General features: G+C 47.1%; 1 protein-coding gene across 1 annotated transcript in view; it reads right to left on the bottom strand.

The window, feature by feature from the left end:
• Positions 1-16,930, bottom strand: part of LOC307073133 (anoctamin-7-like) — a gene marked incomplete at its 3' end in the record, with an annotated part of 19,206 nt that extends 2,276 nt beyond the window's left edge. The window contains 18 exon segments of the mRNA XM_079732836.1: positions 690-787; positions 1,634-1,688; positions 1,896-2,007; positions 2,665-2,767; positions 3,309-3,407; positions 6,149-6,286; positions 6,801-6,944; positions 7,518-7,608; positions 7,869-7,959; positions 8,628-8,790; positions 9,267-9,377; positions 9,791-9,848; positions 10,112-10,248; positions 12,499-12,606; positions 12,768-12,904; positions 15,372-15,423; positions 16,536-16,619; positions 16,712-16,930. Coding sequence (XP_079588962.1) covers positions 690-787; positions 1,634-1,688; positions 1,896-2,007; positions 2,665-2,767; positions 3,309-3,407; positions 6,149-6,286; positions 6,801-6,944; positions 7,518-7,608; positions 7,869-7,959; positions 8,628-8,790; positions 9,267-9,377; positions 9,791-9,848; positions 10,112-10,248; positions 12,499-12,606; positions 12,768-12,904; positions 15,372-15,423; positions 16,536-16,619 — 1,781 coding nt within the window. The 5' untranslated portion in view covers positions 16,712-16,930.
• Positions 16,931-19,825: the final 2,895 nt, after the last annotated feature.

The following is a 19,825-nucleotide window of genomic DNA, read 5'->3' as shown; positions in this document are numbered from 1 at the left end:
CAGACAGACAGACAGACAGACAGACAGACAGGCAGACATACAGACAGACAGACAGACAGACAGACAGAGACTCACACTCTGAGGTTCAACGGTTTGTTGCCCCCTTGTTAGAGCTGGTATCACCTAACCCTTAACCTCTTCTTGTTAGAGCTGATATCACCTAACCCCTAACCTCTTCTTGTTAGAGCTGGTATCACCTAACCCTAACCTCTCCTCACCCGCCAGAGGTTGTGTTTTGATGTATAATGTGTCATTGTGTATAAACTATAAACTATACAGAGTAAGTAAAGTATATTTACTATAGAGAACCTATAGTATGAGGAGTTGATATCATCTGTGTACAGCAACATGCTGTTGATTATCCATTATTACTACACGGTTCTTCTGAATGATGTGGAACGCTCCGTTCGCTTGCATGGGCCTTCCCTCTTGAGGGAATATCATTAACCCAGATCCCAAAGCTAACATGACAAAACACACATCTGGTTTTCAGAGAGTATCAACCTGGTTATGTCCGACGCAAGCTGGTAACATGACGGAGCAAACCATCATCTACCAGGTGTCCAACCACGGTGTGATCTCTACTGGTTCCATGCTGTACATGTGTGTGTGTGTGTGTGTGTGTGTGTGTGTGTGTGTGTGTGTGTGTGTTTGTGCATGTACACCTATAATATGTAAACGTGACTCACGGACTGAGGAACTCCTGAATGTTGTTGATCAGCTGTTTTCCCACCATGATGACCAGAAGCTCCTGGGCCAGTTCGATCAGACACCCACCAGGCCCGCACTACAGAGACACACAGACACACACACACACACACACACACACAAGGATAGAAACACACACACACACAGGGACAGAAACACACACACACACACACAGGGACAGAAACACACACACACAGGGACAGAAACACACACACACAGACACACACACAGGGACAGAAGCACACACACACAGGGACAGAAACACACACAGGGACAGAAACACACACACACAGACACACACACAGGGATAGAAACACACACAGACACACACAGACACACACAGGGACAGGGATAGAAACACACACAGACACACACACAGGGATAAAAACACACACACAGTCACACACACACAGGGATAGAAACACACACACACAGACACACACGTGAATAGAAACACATACACACACAGACACACACATGAACCCACACACACACACACACAGACACACACACACAGACACACACATGAACACACACACACACACAGGAATAGAAACATACACACACACAGATACACACGAATAGAAAGACACACACAGGAACACACACAGACGGACACACACATGAGCACACACACAGACACACACATGAACACACACACAGACACACACATGAACACACACACACACATGGACACACACAAACACACACATACAGGGACACACACATGAACACACACAGAGATACACAGATGAACACACACAGAGATACACACATTAACACACACAGAGACACACACATGAACAGACACACACAAACAGACACACACATGAACGGACACACAGACACACATGAACACACAGGTATTGGTTGAGGAGCTGAGGTTGCAGTTGAGCACAAAGTGATGAAGACGAGTAAGACTCACGTCTTCGTTGCGTATCCCAAACAGTTCGTTATAGTTCCCCGGGTAACCGACAAACCTGAAACATAGACTCGTTAATCTCCATGTAACCAACCGAAGAACCTTAAACACAGTGTGATACACACACAAACACACACACACGACCCCCACACAAATTGGGGTTATGAGTGTGTGTGTGTGTGTGTGGGGGGGGGGGGGGGGGGGGGGGGGGGGCTAATGAGTGTGTATGTGTGTGTGGCGGGTTATTAGTGTGTGTTTAGCTCACCTTCCTTTGAAGAAGGTGATGTAGACGGGAGAAGAGTAGAAGTTGACGAACTGGAAGATGAACACTTTGAGGATGAACATGTCTTCGTATTTAGACTGAGTCCGATGCATCTCTGGAACACAGGGAGCTCCGTCATCATCCTGTCTCTCCTCCGTCACCCCTCCATCATCCTGTCTCTCCTCCGTCACCCCTCCATCATCCTGTCTCTCCTCCGTCACCCCTCCATCATCCTGTCTCTCCTCCCTCACCCCTCCATCATCCTGTCTCTCCTCCGTCACCCCTCCATCATCCTGTCTCTCCTCCGTCACCCCTCCACCATCCTGTCTCTCCTCTCTCACCCCCTCCATCATCCTGTCTCTCCTCCCTCACCCCTCCATCATCCTGTCTCTCCTCCCTCACCCCTCCATCATTCCTTCTCCCTCCACAGGGTTGTTTATGTGTGTGTGTGTGTGTGTGTGTGTGTGTGTGTGTGTGTGCGTGCTTGCGTGTGCGTCTGTGTGTGTGTGTGTGTATGTGTGTGTCTGTGTCTGTGTCTGTGTATGTGTGTGTGTCTGTGTGTGTGTGTGTGTCTGTGTGTGTGTGTGTGTGTGTATGTGTGTGTCTGTGTGTGTGTGTGTGTGTGTGTGTGTGTCTGTGTGTGTGTGTGTGTGTGTGTGTGTGTGTGTGTGCGTGCTTGCGTGTGCGTGTGTGTGTGTGTCTGTGTCTGTGTGTGTGTGTGTGTGTCTGTGTGTGTGTGTGTGTGTGTGTGTGTGTGTGTGTGTGTGTGTACCCCAGCGTGTCAGGATGTAGGCCAGTGAGATGTAGATTCTAGAGAGCGTCATAATGACCAGCAGGTTCAACAGCGACCCGGTGAGACTGGCGATCCTACTGGCCTGGAATATACATTCATATATACATTACATATACTAAGATGTCATATCTTACATATATATCATATATTATATAAACATGACATATATAATGTAAGATAATATATTATATAAACATGAAATATATTATATAAACACTACATATAATATATAAAGATACATTCATATATACATCACATATATTAAGATGACATACTGTATATATTATATAAACATGACATATGTGTTATATAAGATGATATAGGTGTGTGTGGTGTGGTGTGTGTGTGTGGTGTGTCGTGTTTGGTGTGTGTAGGTGTATGTGTGTCTGTGGTGTGTGTAGGTGTGTGAAGGTGTGTGTAGTGTGGGTGTGTGTGTAGGTTTGTGTAGTGTTGATGTGGGTGTGTGTGTGTGTGTGAATGTGTGTGTGTGTGTGTGGGGGGGGGGTGTGGTGTGGTGCATGTGTGTGTGTGTGTGTGTGTGTGTGTGTGTGTGTGTGTGTGTGTGTGTGTGTGTGTGTGTGTGTGTGTGTGTGTGTGTGTGTGTGTGCGTTATGGGGACTCACAGAGAGGATGACGAAGGTCTTCTGCGCTCTGTAGATGACGATGCTGACGATGGTTCTGTACAGGATGATGGCAATCAGGAACATCAGCACCATGACCACCTGCAGCACAGGATCAAACCCTTTATCTAACCCTACACAGGATCAAACCCTTATCTAACCCTAACCCTACACAGGATCAAACCCTTATCTAACCCTAACCCTACACAGGATCAAACCCTTATCTAACCCTAACCCTACACAGGATCAAACCCTTATCTAACCCTAACCCTACACAGGATCAAACCCTTATCTAACCCTAACCCTACACAGGATCAAACCCTTATCTAACCCTAACCCTACACAGGATCAAACCCATATCTAACCCCAACCCTAGACAGGATCAAACCCTTATCTAACCGTAACCCGACACAGGATCAAACCCTTATCTAACCCTAACCCTACAAAGGATCAACCCCTTATCAAACACTCACCCTAGCATCAAACCCTTATCTAACCCTAACCCTACACAGGATCAAACCCTTATCTAACCCTAATCCAAGTATCTAACCCTTATCTAACCCTAAACCTAGTATCAAATCCTTATCTAACCCTAACCCTACACAGGATCAAACCCTTATCTAACCCTAACCCGACACAGGATCAAACCCTTATCTAACCCTAACCCTACAAAGGATCAACCCCTTATCAAACACTCACCCTAGCATCAAACCCTTATCTAACCCTAACCCTACACAGGATCAAACCCTTATCTAAACCTAATCCAAGTATCTAACCCTTATCTAACCCTAAACCTAGTATCAAATCCTTATCTAACCCTAACCCTACACAGGATCAAACCCATATCTAACCCCAACCCTAGACAGGATCAAACCCTTATCTAACCCTAACCCGACACAGGATCAAACCCTTATCTAACCCTAACCCTACAAAGGATCAACCCCTTATCAAACACTAACCCTAGCATCAAACCCTTATCTAACCCTAACCCTACACAGGATCAAACCCTTATCTAACCCTAATCCAAGTATCTAACCCTTATCTAACCCTAAACCTAGTACCAAATCCTTATCTAACCCTAACCCTGCACAGGATCAAAGCCATATCTAACCCCAACCCTAGACAGGATCAAACACTTATCTAACCCTAACCCTACACAGGATCAAACCCTTCTCTAACCTTATCCCTTAACAGGATCAAACCCTCATCTAACCCTAACCCTACATAGGATCAAACCTTAACTAACCCTAACTCTATACAGGATCAAACCACAACCAACCCCAACCCAAGCATCAAACCCTTATCTAACCCTAACCCTAAACAGGATCAAAGCCTTATCTAACCCTTACCATACACAGGATCAAACCTTAACTAACCCCAACCCCAGCATTAAACCCTTATCTAACCCTAACCCTACACAGGATCAAACCCTTATCTAACCTTAACCCAAGTATCAAACCCTTATCTAACTCTAACCCGACACAGGATCAAACCCTTATCTAACCCTAAACCAAATATCAAACCCTTATCTAACCCTTACCCTAGTATTAAACCCTTATATAACCCTAACCCTAGTATCAAACACTTATGTAACCCTAACCCTACTATCAAACCCTTATCTAATCCTAACCCTAGTATCAAATCCTTATCTAACCCTAACCCTACACAGGCTCAAACCCTTATCTATCCCTTACCAAAGTATCAAACCCTTTTCTAACCCTTACCCTACACAGGATAAAACCCTAACTAACCCAAAACCTATTATCAAACCCTAGAACCAAAAACCAAACACTCAAACCTAACCCTAACACTAACCTAACCCCAACACTAACCTCACCCAACACAAACCTAACCCAACACTTACCCCAACACTAACTAACCCCAACATTAACCCCAACACTAACCTAACCCAACACTTACCCCAACACTAACCTAACCCCAACACTAACCCCAACACTAACCCTAACCCAAACACTAAACCCAACACTAACCCTACCCAAACGCTAACCCCTGGCCTAACCATAACCCCAACACTAAACCAGGCCTACCCCTAACCCCCACACTAACCTAACCCCAACATTAACACTAACCCCAGCACTATCCTAACCCCAACACTAACACTAACCCCACCACTAACCCCAGCACTAACCCCATCACTAACCCCACCACTAACCCCACCAGTAACCCCACAACTAACCCCACCACTAACCCCAACACTAACCCCAACAATAACCCCAACACTAACCCCACCACTGACCCCACAACTAACCCCAACACTAACCCCACCACTGACCCCACAACTAACCCCACTACTAACCCCAACACTAACCCCAACAATAACCCCAACACTAACCCCAGGCCTACCCCTAACCCAACACTACCACTTACCTCAACACTAACCCCAGCACTAACCCCATCACTAACCCCACCACTAACCCCACTACTAACCCCAGCACTAACCTAACCCCAAAACTAACCCCAGGCCTAACCTAACCCCAACACTAACCCCAGGCCTAACCTAACCCCACCACTAACCCCACCACTAACCCCAACACTAACCCCACCACTAACCCCAACACTAACCCCAACACTAACCCCACCACTAACCCCACCACTAACCCCAACACTAACCCCACCACTAACCCCAACACTAACCCCACCACTAACCCCAACACTAACCCCACCACTAACCCCACCACTAACCCCAACATTAACCCCAACACTAACCCCAACACTAACCCCAACACTAACCCCAGGCCTAACCATCCCCAATACTAACCCCAGGCCTAACCTAACCCCAACACTAACCCCAGGCCTAACCCGACCACTAACCCCATGCCTACCATAACAACGATGACCATGCCACCCGTCAGGATTCTGCGGAGCCGCTGGGTCTCGGGGAAGTAGGGCTCCTCCGCTCCGGTGACGGGGTTCCTGGTCGTCATGGGAGCCATCGCAGTGAACTCCGGCCGAGGGCGCTCCTGAAACACCGCGAGAACACCCTTCAAAATAAAGGTACTCACTACCTTCAAAATAAAGCAACATATACATCTTCAAAGTAGAGCTGCAAATAGTTACTACAAAAACACAAAAGTACATATTGTATGATGGTAGGAAAAGGTATTGTATATTGATATATAAGAGTAGGATAAGGTATATTCATTTATAATAGTAGGATAAGGTATATTGATATACAACAGTAGCATAAGGTATATTGATATATAACCGTAGGATAAGGTATATTGATATATAACAGTAGCATAAGGTATATTCATATATAACAGTAGCATAAGGTATATTGATGTATAACAGTAGCATAAGGTATATTGATTTATAACAGTAGCATAAGGTATATTGATATGTAACAGTAGCATAAGGTATATTGATATATAACAGTAGCATAAGGTATATTGATATATAACAGTAGCATAAGGTATGTTGATATTTAACAGTAGCATAAGGTACATTGATACATGAGGGTGTTCCCAGCCCTACCTCCACCTGCTGGTACTGACTGCAGTTCCATCGATGCGTCAGGCAGCTGCAGGTCCTCTTCCAGAACTCAAGGAAGGTGACAGACCAGAGGGCCATGAAGATGCTGAAGAACACCGTCCCCCCGTTGTCAAACAGCAGGCCAGCCTATAGATTATATACATTATATACAGACGCAACCTATAGACTATATATATTATATACACACACCAACCTATAGATTATATACATTATATACACACACAAACCTATAGATTATATACATTATATACAGACGCAACCTATAGATTATATACATTATATACACACACCAACCTATAGATTATATACATTATATACACACACCAACCTATAGATTATATACACACACCAACCTATAGATTATATACAGACACCAACCTATAGATATATACATTATATACAGACAACAAACTATAGATTATATACATTATATACACACACCAACCTATATATTATATACATTATATACAGACACCAACCTATAGATGATATACATTATATACACACACACCAACCTATAGATGGTATACATTATATACAGACACCAACCTATAGAATATATACATTATATACACACACACACACACACACCAACAGACAGATGCTGGACAGACAGACAGTACCTTGAAGGTGAGACAGATGCTGGAGGGACAGACAGTACCTTGAAGGTGAGACAGATGCTGGACAGACAGACAGTACCTTGAAGGTGAGACAGATGCTGGACAGGTTCCAGTGGGAGCAGATGTTACAGAGAGGACACATGATGATGTCACTCTGACACAGCTCCTTGCTGCAGTCACACACACGCACACACACACACACACACACAAACACACACACACACACACACACACACACACACACACAGACACAATGTGTTTTAGTCCCAGCCAATCATTGCGCTTGAATTCAAATCATGATTTGATCAACATGTTATTGCATTGTCATTGCAGTGAGTCTTTATGTAATCAATATCCCTCACAGACACACAAAGACACACACACACACACACACACACACACACAAAGACACACACACACACACACTCACGCGGGGACGTCGGTGGTGATGAGCCAGAATCCGAACAGGAAGACGACGGTTCCCACGACGGCGGCCGGCACCAGCCAGCCGGTGTAGAACCCTGGACAGAGCACAACTAGCCTGATGCTGCATGCTAACCAGCTGCTACATGCTATCTATTAACCTGCTGCTACATGCTATCTATTAACCTGCGGACAGAGCGGAGCTAGCCTGATCCTATATGCTACATGCTAACCAGCTGCTACATGCTATCTATTAACCTGCTGCTACATGCTATCTATTAACCTGCGGACACAGCGGAGCTAGCCTGATGCTACATGCTACATGCTAACCTGCTGCTACATGCTATCTATTAACCTGCGGACAGAGCGGAGCTAGCCTGATGCTATATGCTACATGCTAACCTGCTGCGACATGCTATCTATTAACCTGCTGCTACATGCTATCTATTAACCTGCGGACAGAGCGGAGCTAGCCTGATGCTATATGCTACATGCTAACCTACGGCGACATGCTATCTATTAACCTGCTGCTACATGCTATCTATTGACCTGCTGCTACATGCTATATATTAGCCTGATGTTACATGCTAGCTATCTGGGCAGCAGGGACATACTACATGCTGTATATGCTACAGGCTATATGCTACAGGGTACAGGTTACAGGCTACATGCTAAATGCTACCCCCCTCCTAGCTCTGCTTCCCGGTAGGCTGGCGGGTTATGTTGTACCCTGCCAGCGGGCTAATGCCGCTAGCGCTATGGTTACCCAGCCAGGCGAAGTAGAGGGCGATCTTCTCTCCGAAGTAGTCTCTGATGTGGTCCAGTGGCTGGTAGCGGTACCAGCTTCCCCAGCGCGCCCAGTACTGGAACAGAACCTGTCTCACACTCAGCCCGTCCGAGGACAACCCCCTTGGGACCTCATAGGAACCCTGCAGGAGGAGGGAGCCGACAGGCAGACAGACAGGCAGTCAGATAGACTTGTAGGTAGACAAGTAGACAGACAGACATGTAGCAGACAGACAGACAGTTGGACAGGCCGGCACATAGACAGGTCGGCAGACAGACAGTTAGACAGACAGACAGGTAGGAAGTCAGGTAGACACACAGGTAGGTAGGTAGACATACAGAATGACAGTAATCCAGACAGGCAGGAACGTAGACAGGCAGGCAGACAGACAGACAGGCAGACAGACAGGCAGACAGACAGACAGACAGACAGGCAGACAGGTAGGCAGACAGACAGACAGGCAGGCAGACAGACAGACAGACAGACAGGCAGGCAGACAGACAGGCAGACAGACAGACAGACAGACAGGCAGACAGGTAGGCAGACAGACAGACAGGCAGGCAGACAGACAGACAGACAGGCAGACAGACAGACAGGCAGACAGACAGGCACAGCTACCTCGTGTAGGGGGTACGCTGCAGAGAACACCTCCTCTGCCAGCAGCCGGTCGACCCCGACCTCCCCCCTGGTCACATCCCCGTAGGGGGTCCTGGCCAGGATCTCATAGAGCTGGGGGACACAACGTACTGGTCATACTGGTCATACTGGTCCTGGCCAGGATCTCATAGAGCTGGGTTACTGTTAACACCACCACCACCCCCACCATCACCTCCACTATTACCACCACCTCCACCACCACCACCACCACCACCACTTCCACCACTACCACCACCACCACACCACCACCACCACCATCACCTCCACCACTACCACCACCACCACACCACCACCTCCACCACCACCACCACCACCACCACCACCACCACCTCCACCTCCACCACCACCACCTCCACCACTACCACCACCACCACCACCACCACCACCACCATCACACCACCACCACCTCCACCACCACCACCACCACGACTACCACCACTACTATCATTCTTAGTACCACCCTTCCAGTAACCTGGGTCACCTACCAGCTGGTGCCGCTGTGTCTTCTTGAAGAAGGTCTCCTTGTTATCACTGTCCAGGAACCTATGGGCAAGGCATCTGTTTCAGTGCACCGGTGGGACGGTTGGGATCCACTGAAGGTGGTTAAAGTTAGGTTAAAGGTTAAAGTTAGCTACGGTTAAGGTAAGTTAAGGTTAGGGTTAGTTAAGCTCCAGGAAGGGCCCTTCTGGATCCAGGACGGCCCTCAGATAAGTTAAGTTAGGGTACGGGCTAGTATAAGGGAGGATGAGGGCGCTAGGGTAAGGGTAAGGGTAAAGGTCAGGGTAAGGTTAAAGGGGGGGGTCTACCTGTCCAGTTTGGAGGTCCTGAAGGGGCAGGTGTAGAAGTCCGGGGGGGGGTTAGGGACCCGCTGACTCATCAGGTTGGGGATGGACAGCCTCTCCAGGACCTTCTCTGACCAGCTGTAGTGTGGCGTCTGGACCACCTGGACCATCAGAGAGCTACCGTCAACCCAAGGTTAGTGTGAGGGTTAGTGAGGGGTTAGTGTGAGGGTTAGTGAGGGGTTAGTGTGAGGGTTAGTGAGGGGTTAGTGTGAGGGTTAGTGAGGGGTTAGTGAGGGGTTAGTGTGAGGGTTAGTGAGGGGTTAGTGTGAGGGTTAGTGAGGGGTTAGTGTGAGGGTTAGTGTGAGGGTTAGTGAGGGGTTAGTGTGAGGGTTAGTGTGTGGGTTAGTGTGAGGGTTAGTGAGGGGTAAGTGTGAGGGTTAGTGAGGGGTTAGTGTGAGGGTTAGTGAGGGGTTAGTGTGAGGGTTAGTGTGGGTTAGTGTGAGGGTTAGTGAGGGGTTAGTGTGAGGGTTAGTGAGGGGTTAGTGTGAGGGGTTAGTGTGAGGGTTAGTGAGGGGTTAGTGTGAGGGTTAGTGTGAGGGTTAGTGAGGGGTTAGTGTGAGGGTTAGTGAGGGGTTAGTGAGGGGTTAGTGTGGGTTAGTGTGAGGGTTAGTGAGGGGTTAGTGTGAGGGTTAGTGAGGGGTTAGTGAGGGGTTAGTGCGAGGGTTAGTGAGGGGTTAGTGTGAGGGTTAGTGAGGGGTTAGTGAGGGGTTAGTGTGAGGGTTAGTGAGGGGTTAGTGTGAGGGTTAGTGAGGGGTTAGTGAGGGGTTAGTGTGAGGGTTAGTGAGGGGTTAGTGAGGGGTTAGTGTGAGGGTTAGTGAGGGGTTAGTGAGGGGTTAGTGTGAGGGTTAGTGAGGGGTTAGTGAGGGGTTAGTGTGAGGGTTAGTGAGGGGTTAGTGCGAGGGTTAGTGAGGGGTTAGTGTGAGGGTTAGAGAGGGGTTAGTGAGGGGTTAGTGTGAGGGTTAGTGAGGGGTTAGTGAGGGGTTAGTGTGAGGGTTAGTGAGGGGTTAGTGAGGGGTTAGTGTGAGGGTTAGTGAGGGGTTAGTGAGGGGTTAGTGTGAGGGTTAGTGAGGGGTTGGTGAGGGGTTAGTGTGAGGGTTAGTGAGGGGTTAGTGAGGGGTTAGTGTGAGGGTTAGTGAGGGGTTAGTGTGAGGGTTAGTGAGGGGTTAGTGAGGGGTTAGTGTGAGGGTTAGTGTGAGGGTTAGTGAGGGGTTAGTGTGAGGGTTAGTGAGGGGTTAGTGGGAGGGTTAGTGAGGGGTTAGTGTGAGGGTTAGTGAGGGGTTAGTGTGAGGGTTAGTGAGGGGTTAGTGTGAGGGTTAGTGAGGGGTTAGTGTGAGGGTTAGTGAGGGGTTAGTGTGAGGGTTAGTGTGAGGGGTTAGTGTGAGGGTTAGTGTGAGGGTTAGTGAGGGGTTAGTGTGAGGGTTAGTGTGAGGGTTAGTGAGGGGTTAGTGAGGGGTTAGTGTGGGTTAGTGTGAGGGTTAGTGAGGGGTTAGTGTGAGGGGTTAGTGTGAGGGTTAGTGAGGGGTTAGTGTGAGGGGTTAGTGTGAGGGTTAGTGAGGGGTTAGTGTGAGGGTTAGTGTGAGGGTTAGTGAGGGGTTAGTGAGGGGTTAGTGCGAGGGTTAGTGAGGGGTTAGTGTGAGGGTTAGTGAGGGGTTAGTGAGGGGTTAGTGTGAGGGTTAGTGAGGGGTTAGTGTGAGGGTTAGTGAGGGGTTAGTGAGGGGTTAGTGTGAGGGTTAGTGAGGGGTTAGTGAGGGGTTAGTGTGAGGGTTAGTGAGGGGTTAGTGAGGGGTTAGTGTGAGGGTTAGTGAGGGGTTAGTGAGGGGTTAGTGTGAGGGTTAGTGAGGGGTTAGTGCGAGGGTTAGTGAGGGGTTAGTGTGAGGGTTAGTGAGGGGTTAGTGAGGGGTTAGTGTGAGGGTTAGTGAGGGGTTAGTGAGGGGTTAGTGTGAGGGTTAGTGAGGGGTTAGTGTGAGGGTTAGTGAGGGGTTAGTGAGGGGTTAGTGTGAGGGTTAGTGAGGGGTTAGTGAGGGGTTAGTGTGAGGGTTAGTGAGGGGTTAGTGTGAGGGTTAGTGAGGGGTTAGTGTGTGGGTTAGTGAGGGGTTAGTGTGGGGTTAGTGTGAGGGTTAGTGAGGGGTTAGTGAGGGGTTAGTGTGAGGGTTAGTGAGGGGTTAGTGAGGGGTTAGTGTGGGGGTTAGTGAGGGGTTAGTGTGAGGGTTAGTGAGGGGTTAGTGAGGGGTTAGTGTGAGGGTTAGTGAGGGTTAGTGTGGGGTTAGTGTGAGGGTTAGTGAGGGTTAGTGTGGGGTTAGTGTGAGGGTTAGTGAGGGGTTAGTGTGAGGGTTAGTGAGGGGTTAGTGTACCTGTAGTGGTGCTCTGAGGCTGAGCTCCTCTGCGTAGTAACAGAGAACCCTCCAGGGGGCATTGAGAAGAACATAACACACCTTCCTCTTCAGATAGAGCCTCTCTCTCTACACACACACACACACACACACACACACACACACACACACACACACAGATAAACATTGATGGATAGGATAGGCCAGCAATGAGACAGACAGACAGACAGACAGACAGGTAGACAGGTAGTTCCTCAGACAGATAGACAGGCAGAGAGACAGACATCTACCTGCTCTAGCAGTAGTCCTGCGTCTCTGAGTCTGGAAAGAAACTCCTCCCTCTTCATGCGGTGGGCGGGGCTAGACGATGACACGCCCCTCTCTTCCTTCTGTCCGCTCAAACTCTCCTCCCACACCAACACAAAGTCTACAGCACAGACAGACAGGAGGACGTGAGGACGGACACACAGACAGACGACTCAACCCTAAAGCTACAATGAACACAAGCTAAAGCTAATATTGACACAGCAGCAGGGAGGTAAACCGCTGAGTAAATGTTGTTAAATGTCACCTCGTTCCCTCCTCAAGAGGAGACAGTGGTCACCTTTACTCAGATGACTAGTGTCCTCACAAGGAGACAGTGATCACCTTGTTCCCTCCTAACAAGGAGACAGTGATCACCTTGTTCCCTCCTTACAAGGAGACAGTGATCACCTTTACTCAGATGGCTAGTGTCCTCACAAGGAGACAGTGATCACCTTGTTCCCTCCTTACAAGTAGACAGTGATCACCTTGTTCCCTCCTCACGAGGAGACAGTGGTCACCTTGTTCCCTCCTCAAGAGGAGACAGTGGTCACCTTTACTCAGATGACTAGTGGCCTCACAAGGAGACAGTGATCACCTTATTCCCTTCTCACCAGGAGCAAATGGTCACCTTGTTTCCTCCTCACAAGGAGACAGTGATCACCTTGTTCCCTCCTCACAAGGAGACAGTTGTCGCCTTGTTCCCTCCTCACAAGGAGACAGTTGTCGCCTTGTTCCATCCTCAAGAGGAGACAGTAATCACCTTGTTCCCTTCACACCAGGAGACAGTCGTCACCTTTACTCAGATGACTAGTGCCTCACAAGGAGACAGTGGTCACCTTGTTCCCTTCTCAACAGGAGACAGTGGTCACCTGTACTCAGTGGACTAGTGTCCTCACAAGGAGACAGTGGTCACCTTTACTTAGATGACTCATCTCCTCATTTTCTGCCTAATCTAGTGAACTCTAAATATTAAAATGGTCCTACAGCTCACACGTTTACCCTGCGACCTTCCACACTTGGTAGAGTCTGAAGACCAGCACACGCTTCACATCGTAATGTTCAACCTCAGATCAGACCTTCTGGTCCCAAGGAGCCCGAGAGCCCCCCTGGAGCCGGTCCACATCCTGGGGCCCTAAACCAAGCCCTCGTCCCCACGTTACCCTTACCTTAACCTTAACATTAACCCACTTTAACCACTTTGAGTGGATCTCAACCACGGTTCTTCTGTCACATGCTACTGCTGCTGCACTGATAGAGATGCCTTGCACGTGGGCTCCCGGACCGTTCATGTCACCTCATAAGCTAATTGGCGAACATAATATGAGCTACACTTTGTCCGGCAGCAGTTCATGTGAAGAAGGTTTAAGACCAACCCTGTGTAGACTGGCCACTTTTGAAACACACTTATTTAAATCCTCTTCCTAAATCTGCATTCACTCACGCAAATGAGTCTCTGCTGCATGGCCGCCCCGGGCAGATACTACCTTCTGACCCAGGTTCTGTGTCATCGCCTCCCAGAGGTTCTGCTGAAGGTAGGACTGCTGGACCAGAGGTTCTATAACCCAGTAGGACTGCTGGACCAGAGGTTCTATAACCCAGTAGGACTGCTGGACCAGAGGTTCTATAACCCAGTAGGACTGCTGGACCAGAGGTTCTGCTCTAACCCAGTAGGACTGCTGGACCAGAGGTTCTATAACCCAGTAGGACTGCTGGACCAGAGGTTCTATAACCCAGTAGGACTGCTGGACCAGAGGTTCTATAACCTAGTAGGGCTGCTGGACCAGAGGTTCTATAACCCAGTAGGGCTGCTGGACCAGAGGTTCTATAACCCAGTAGGACTGCTGGACCAGAGGTTCTATAACCTAGTAGGATGCTGGACCAGAGGTTCTATAACCTAGTAGGGCTGCTGGTCCCAGATTACCCTGTTACAGATAATTATCATGGGATATAGTACGGAAATTAGCTCTTGTAGTGATCTATAAATATATATCAGACAGTGCTACAAAATGGTGACACCATTAATAGTGCAACATGTAGGAAACAAGGTGACCATCGGGTAGGAAACAAGGTGACCACTGGGTAGGAAACAAGGTGACCACTTGGTAGGAAACAAGGTGACCACTTGGTAGGAAACAAGGTGACCACCGGGTAGGAAACAAGGTGACCACTTGGTAGGAAACAAGGTGACCACCGGGTAGGAAACAAGGTGACCACTTGGTAGGAAACAAGGTGACCACCGGGTAGGAAACAAGGTGACCACCGGGTAGGAAACAAGGTGACCACTTGGTAGGAAACAAGGTGACCACCGGGTAGGAAACAAGGTGACCATCGGGTAGGAAACAAGGTGACCATCGGGTAGGAAACAAGGTGACCACCTGGTAGGAAACAAGGTGACCACCGGGTAGGAAACAAGGTGACCACCGGGTAGGAAACAAGGTGACCACTTGGTAGGAAACAAGGTGACCACCGGGTAGGAAACAAGGTGACCATCGGGTAGGAAACAAGGTGACCACCGGGTAGGAAACAAGGTGACCACCGGGTAGGAAACAAGGTGACCACTTGGTAGGAAACAAGCGGCCCCTACTCACCCACATGAGTCCCTCCGTCCTGGAACACGTTGGCTTCGCCTCCCGGAGGGTTCTGGGAGAGGAGTTAATAATCCGTGATCAGAGCACTTCCTGACCAGCTACTAGTTGGACCAGTGATGACATCGGTCCGATTTGAGCAATGCAAAAGCGGGACCAATGTATTCAATGGTCGTAGTTTATTGGCGTAAACAGGTTGGGATGTTTCCATCATGCGTATGGAGCAGAACACACTTATATCACAAAATATCTAGTGGATTGTACCCCTTAAGGGCGTTCTAAGAGTTAAAGGTTCCCCTCTAAGGGCGTTCTAAGAGAGTTAAAGATTCCCCTTTAAGGGTGTTCTAAGAGTTAATGGTTCCCCTCTAAGGGCGTTCTAAGAGAGTTAAAGGTTCCCCTTTAAGGGCGTTCTAGTGGTTAAAGGTTCCCCTAAGGGCGTTCTAAGAGAGTTAAAGGTTCCCCTTTAAGGGCGTTCTAAGGGTTAACGGTTCCCCTTTAAGGGTATTCTAAGACAGTTAAAGGTTCCCCTTTAAGGGCGTTCTAAGGGTTAAAGGTTCCCCTTTAAGGGCGTTCTAGTGGTTAAAGGTTCCCCTAAGGGCGTTCTAAGGGTTAAAGGTTCCCCTTTAAGGGCGTTCTAGTGGTTAAAGGTTCCCCTAAGGGCGTTCTAAGGGTTAACGGTCGTCTGCTTCTCTGTCGTCTCCTCAGCGTCAACAGGACTGATTACTGAGGGAGGGACTTCCTGCCCCACCGCCTCAGACCGGACACATCTGTTCTCACCTCTGTCTCCCTCCCTCTCTGTCAACACCTCTCCCGCTCTTCCCCCTCTCTCTCTCTCTCTCTCCTCCTCTCTCTCTTCTCCTCTCTCTCTCACCCTCTCCTCCTCTCTCTCTTCTCCTCTCTCTCTCACCCTCTCCTCCTCTCTCTCTCTCTCTCCTTCCCCTCTCTCTCTATCTCTCTCTCTCTCTCTCTCTTCTCCTCTCTCTCTCACCCTCTCCTCCTCTCTCTCTCTCTCTCCTTCCCCTCTCTCTCTATCTCTCTCTCTCTCTCTCTCTCTTCGTCCCCTCTCTCTCTCCATCCCTCTCTCTCTCCATCCCTCTCTTTTGCGCTGCAAGATTTACTCTTTTGTTCCTGAAGATTCTAACACACACGGACACGGTGTGTGTGTACCTGTAATTCCATGCTTCCATAGCGATGGTCTTCCTTGGTCGGCATGGCAACAAGGATAGTGTGGTCCTCTCTGCTCCGGCTCATCTAAGAAACAACAACAACAACAACAATACTTCTGATAATCACAACAATAACAATCATCATAAAGATAGTGATAGTATTGACCATGTGATTACCGAGGCTGTCGTCACCGGACCGCAGCAGTAGTTGAAGTTTGGCAGTTATTTAAGTCGTAGTCTATGTGTGAGTATCATTGTAGTTTCCTAGTAGTATCGAGGCCCATCTGTAGTTCCTGTAGAAGTTGTAGTTGTCCTGGAAGTTGTTCAGGTGTTCGTAGCTGTACCTTTAGTTATAGTTCTTGTAGTTGAAGGAGAATTGTAGTTTGAAGATCAGAGGAAGCTTACTCTTGACTGAACACAAACATGCTCAACCAACAGAATACTAAGCAGGGGGTGTGGCCTCACACTTCAAGATGGGCGGGGCCATAGAGCAGGCAGGGCAGAGCTACATAACAGAGAAAGAGGAAGGCTCATAATTAACACTTATTATATACAATATCTTGATTATATATTTATTTATATTAATAATTTATTTTGTTTCCTTTTCTGATTATCAATCGGTCACCTGATCAATCTGACTCACTGGATTCATCAGTTGTTAAATATCTGATACCTCCGTTCCTGTTTCACTGCTTTTTATTTTATGAATAAAATGTTATTCATAATGTAAAATTAATAATATCAAGTTAAGAGCATGATGCTGTAGTTGAGGCTAAGTTTAGAGCATAATGCTGTAGTAATGGCTAAATGAAGAGCAGAATGCTATGGAACAGACATAATTATGCTCTTGTACATAGAGCATGAAGCCAAAGTGAGTTCTTGGTCAATAGGAGGTTAGTGGCTGTTGTCCTATATCAGTGAATCCTTTGGAGTTTACATTTTCGGCTGATTAAATCGAAATACGCCTTCATTTCAATATAGCTCTTTTTAATTTGGGCAGTAAAGGGGGAGTTCATTTGATTCATATTCAATATTATTACCCTATTTGGTAACTGAAAGCCATATTCCTCCATCTGATCTCATATCTATATGTATTACCTGTATTATGATATAGGCTTACTATCAGGCAGTGTCGGAGCGGTAATCGGTAGAATTCCCTGTGAGCCTTTAACATTTCGGGTTCCCCGGCTGATCACTGAACCGCACCGCTCGATGGAAACGAGGCACGAGTCCCACTTCGGCCCTGCTATCGGAACGCAGCCGCCCGGGTCTTCAGGGTCAGCGGGATGCGGGACTGTAGCGCCCTCATGTGGCGGCGCAGTGAAAGAAAATATAATATTATTGATATATTTTTACACATACAAATATATTAACTATACACCACAGAATCAAGCTAAATTATCAAAGATTAATGAGTCTGTAGCTTTTATGGACAAATCAAGAGCAAGCCCAAAGCATCAGAGAATATAGTGTTAAACAGCTGGAAGGGTTAAGGACTTTCTCAAAATCAATCAATTTAGCGAAAAACTAAAATAACTTCAACCTGAATTTCATCGACAATGAACGTTTTCCGTTTTGAAGGTTGAAGGTGCAGAATGCCTCTAACGTGTCATCTTATTTCTGACCACTAGATGTCACGGTTTGTCTAGAAACATCGAAAATGCGCAGCGGAATATGATAGCTAATTGTTTATTTTCTTTAAGGAAAAATCAAACAATATTAAAAAAATCATCAACAATTCACCACATTTTTTATTTAAATCAATGAATCCAAATAAAATCCGATACATTAAATCCTAATCCTAACCCTTACATCAGAAATATGACAGGTAAAACTATTATTTATCATTTATACATAAACAATCAATGTAGGCCTACTGTAAATAATCATATGTCATTAGTAACAATAAATATACAAACATATGGATTAGATTTGTTGTTATTTCAAGAATTTTTTACTAATATGCTTTCTATATCTCTGTCACAGCTCGTTTCTATCAACAAACGAAGAATTATGTAACCACATTCCTCCCTATTCACTACCACGCACACACACACACACACACACACACACACACACACACACACACACACACTCACACACACACACACACACACACACACACACACACACACACACACACACACACACACACACACACACACATTTTTCTTTTAGGGTTAAAGTTTGGGTTTAGGCTAAGTCTTTGGTTTGAGCAGCTTAGGGTTAATTTCAGGGTTGGGGTAAGGGCTTTGTTTCAGGGTAAAGGTGTTGTAATAAGGTCAGGGTTTGGGTTTGGTTTCAGGGTAAGGGTCAGGGTTTGGTTTCAGGGTTAGGGTCCTGTTTCAGGGTAAGGATAAGGGTTTGGTTTCAGGATTAGGGTTCTGTTTCAGGGTAAGGGTAAAGGTTTGGTTTCAGGGTTAGGGTTCTGTTTCAGGGTAAGGGTAAGGGTTTGGTTTCAGGGTTAGGGTTCTGTTTTAGGGTAAGGGTAAGGGTTTGGTTTGTTTTCAGGGAAAGAGTTGTTTGTTTAGGTACCGGTTGGTCTCGAACCCCAGGAACACGCCCTGGGTTCCACGTTGGGAGAACTGGTTCAAAGGGGCTTTCCGTTAGACCATCATCAGGATGTTTGACTTCCAGGAAGTAAAGAGACCGCCTCAACGTTTATTAAACATTTACATCCTGTTTAGCCATCAACTGCTGAATCAGAATGAGGTAGATATGTGAATCACTCTCTCTCTCTCTCTCTCTCTTTCTCTCTCTCTGATGAATTCAACTCAAAAAGTTTGTTTGCATGTACGAAAGAGGGCCAGAGAGACAGAGAGAGAGAAACAGGCAGACAGAGAGAGAGAGAGAGAGAGAGAGAGAGAGAGAGAGAGAGAGAGAGAGAGAGAGAGAGAGAGAGAGAGAGAGAAACTTTCAGTTAGATGTTGGGGACAGGAGCAGGTAGTAAAGTGTCATGCTAATGATGCACTTGTGTGTTTCTAAACAGGTTGTACTGGTCACGGTGCAGATGAAATAAAACTGATAATGGTAGGCTTGGAACTGATCACACACACACACACACACACAGACACCCCCACACACGCTCTTCTTGTGCAACGCATCTCATATTTCCGCTGACCATTTGTTTACAACACATGACTAATAAAGTTAGAACAAAAGTGTTTACCACAGCAGATTTGTGACCGGGATATCATCCCATGCTGGACAATAGACAATTCTTCAGAAAAAAATGGTGAATAGCGTTAAAGAAGATTCTTAGAAACTTCTTATATTTCTTCTTAAGAATCT

The sequence above is a fragment of the Pollachius pollachius genome (genome assembly GCF_949987615.1).
Source record: "Pollachius pollachius genome assembly, chromosome: 3".
NCBI classification, from domain to species: Eukaryota; Metazoa; Chordata; class Actinopteri; order Gadiformes; family Gadidae; genus Pollachius; species Pollachius pollachius.
The sequence above is the reverse complement of the archived record's forward strand: the minus strand, read 5'-3'. Positions and strand labels throughout refer to the sequence as shown.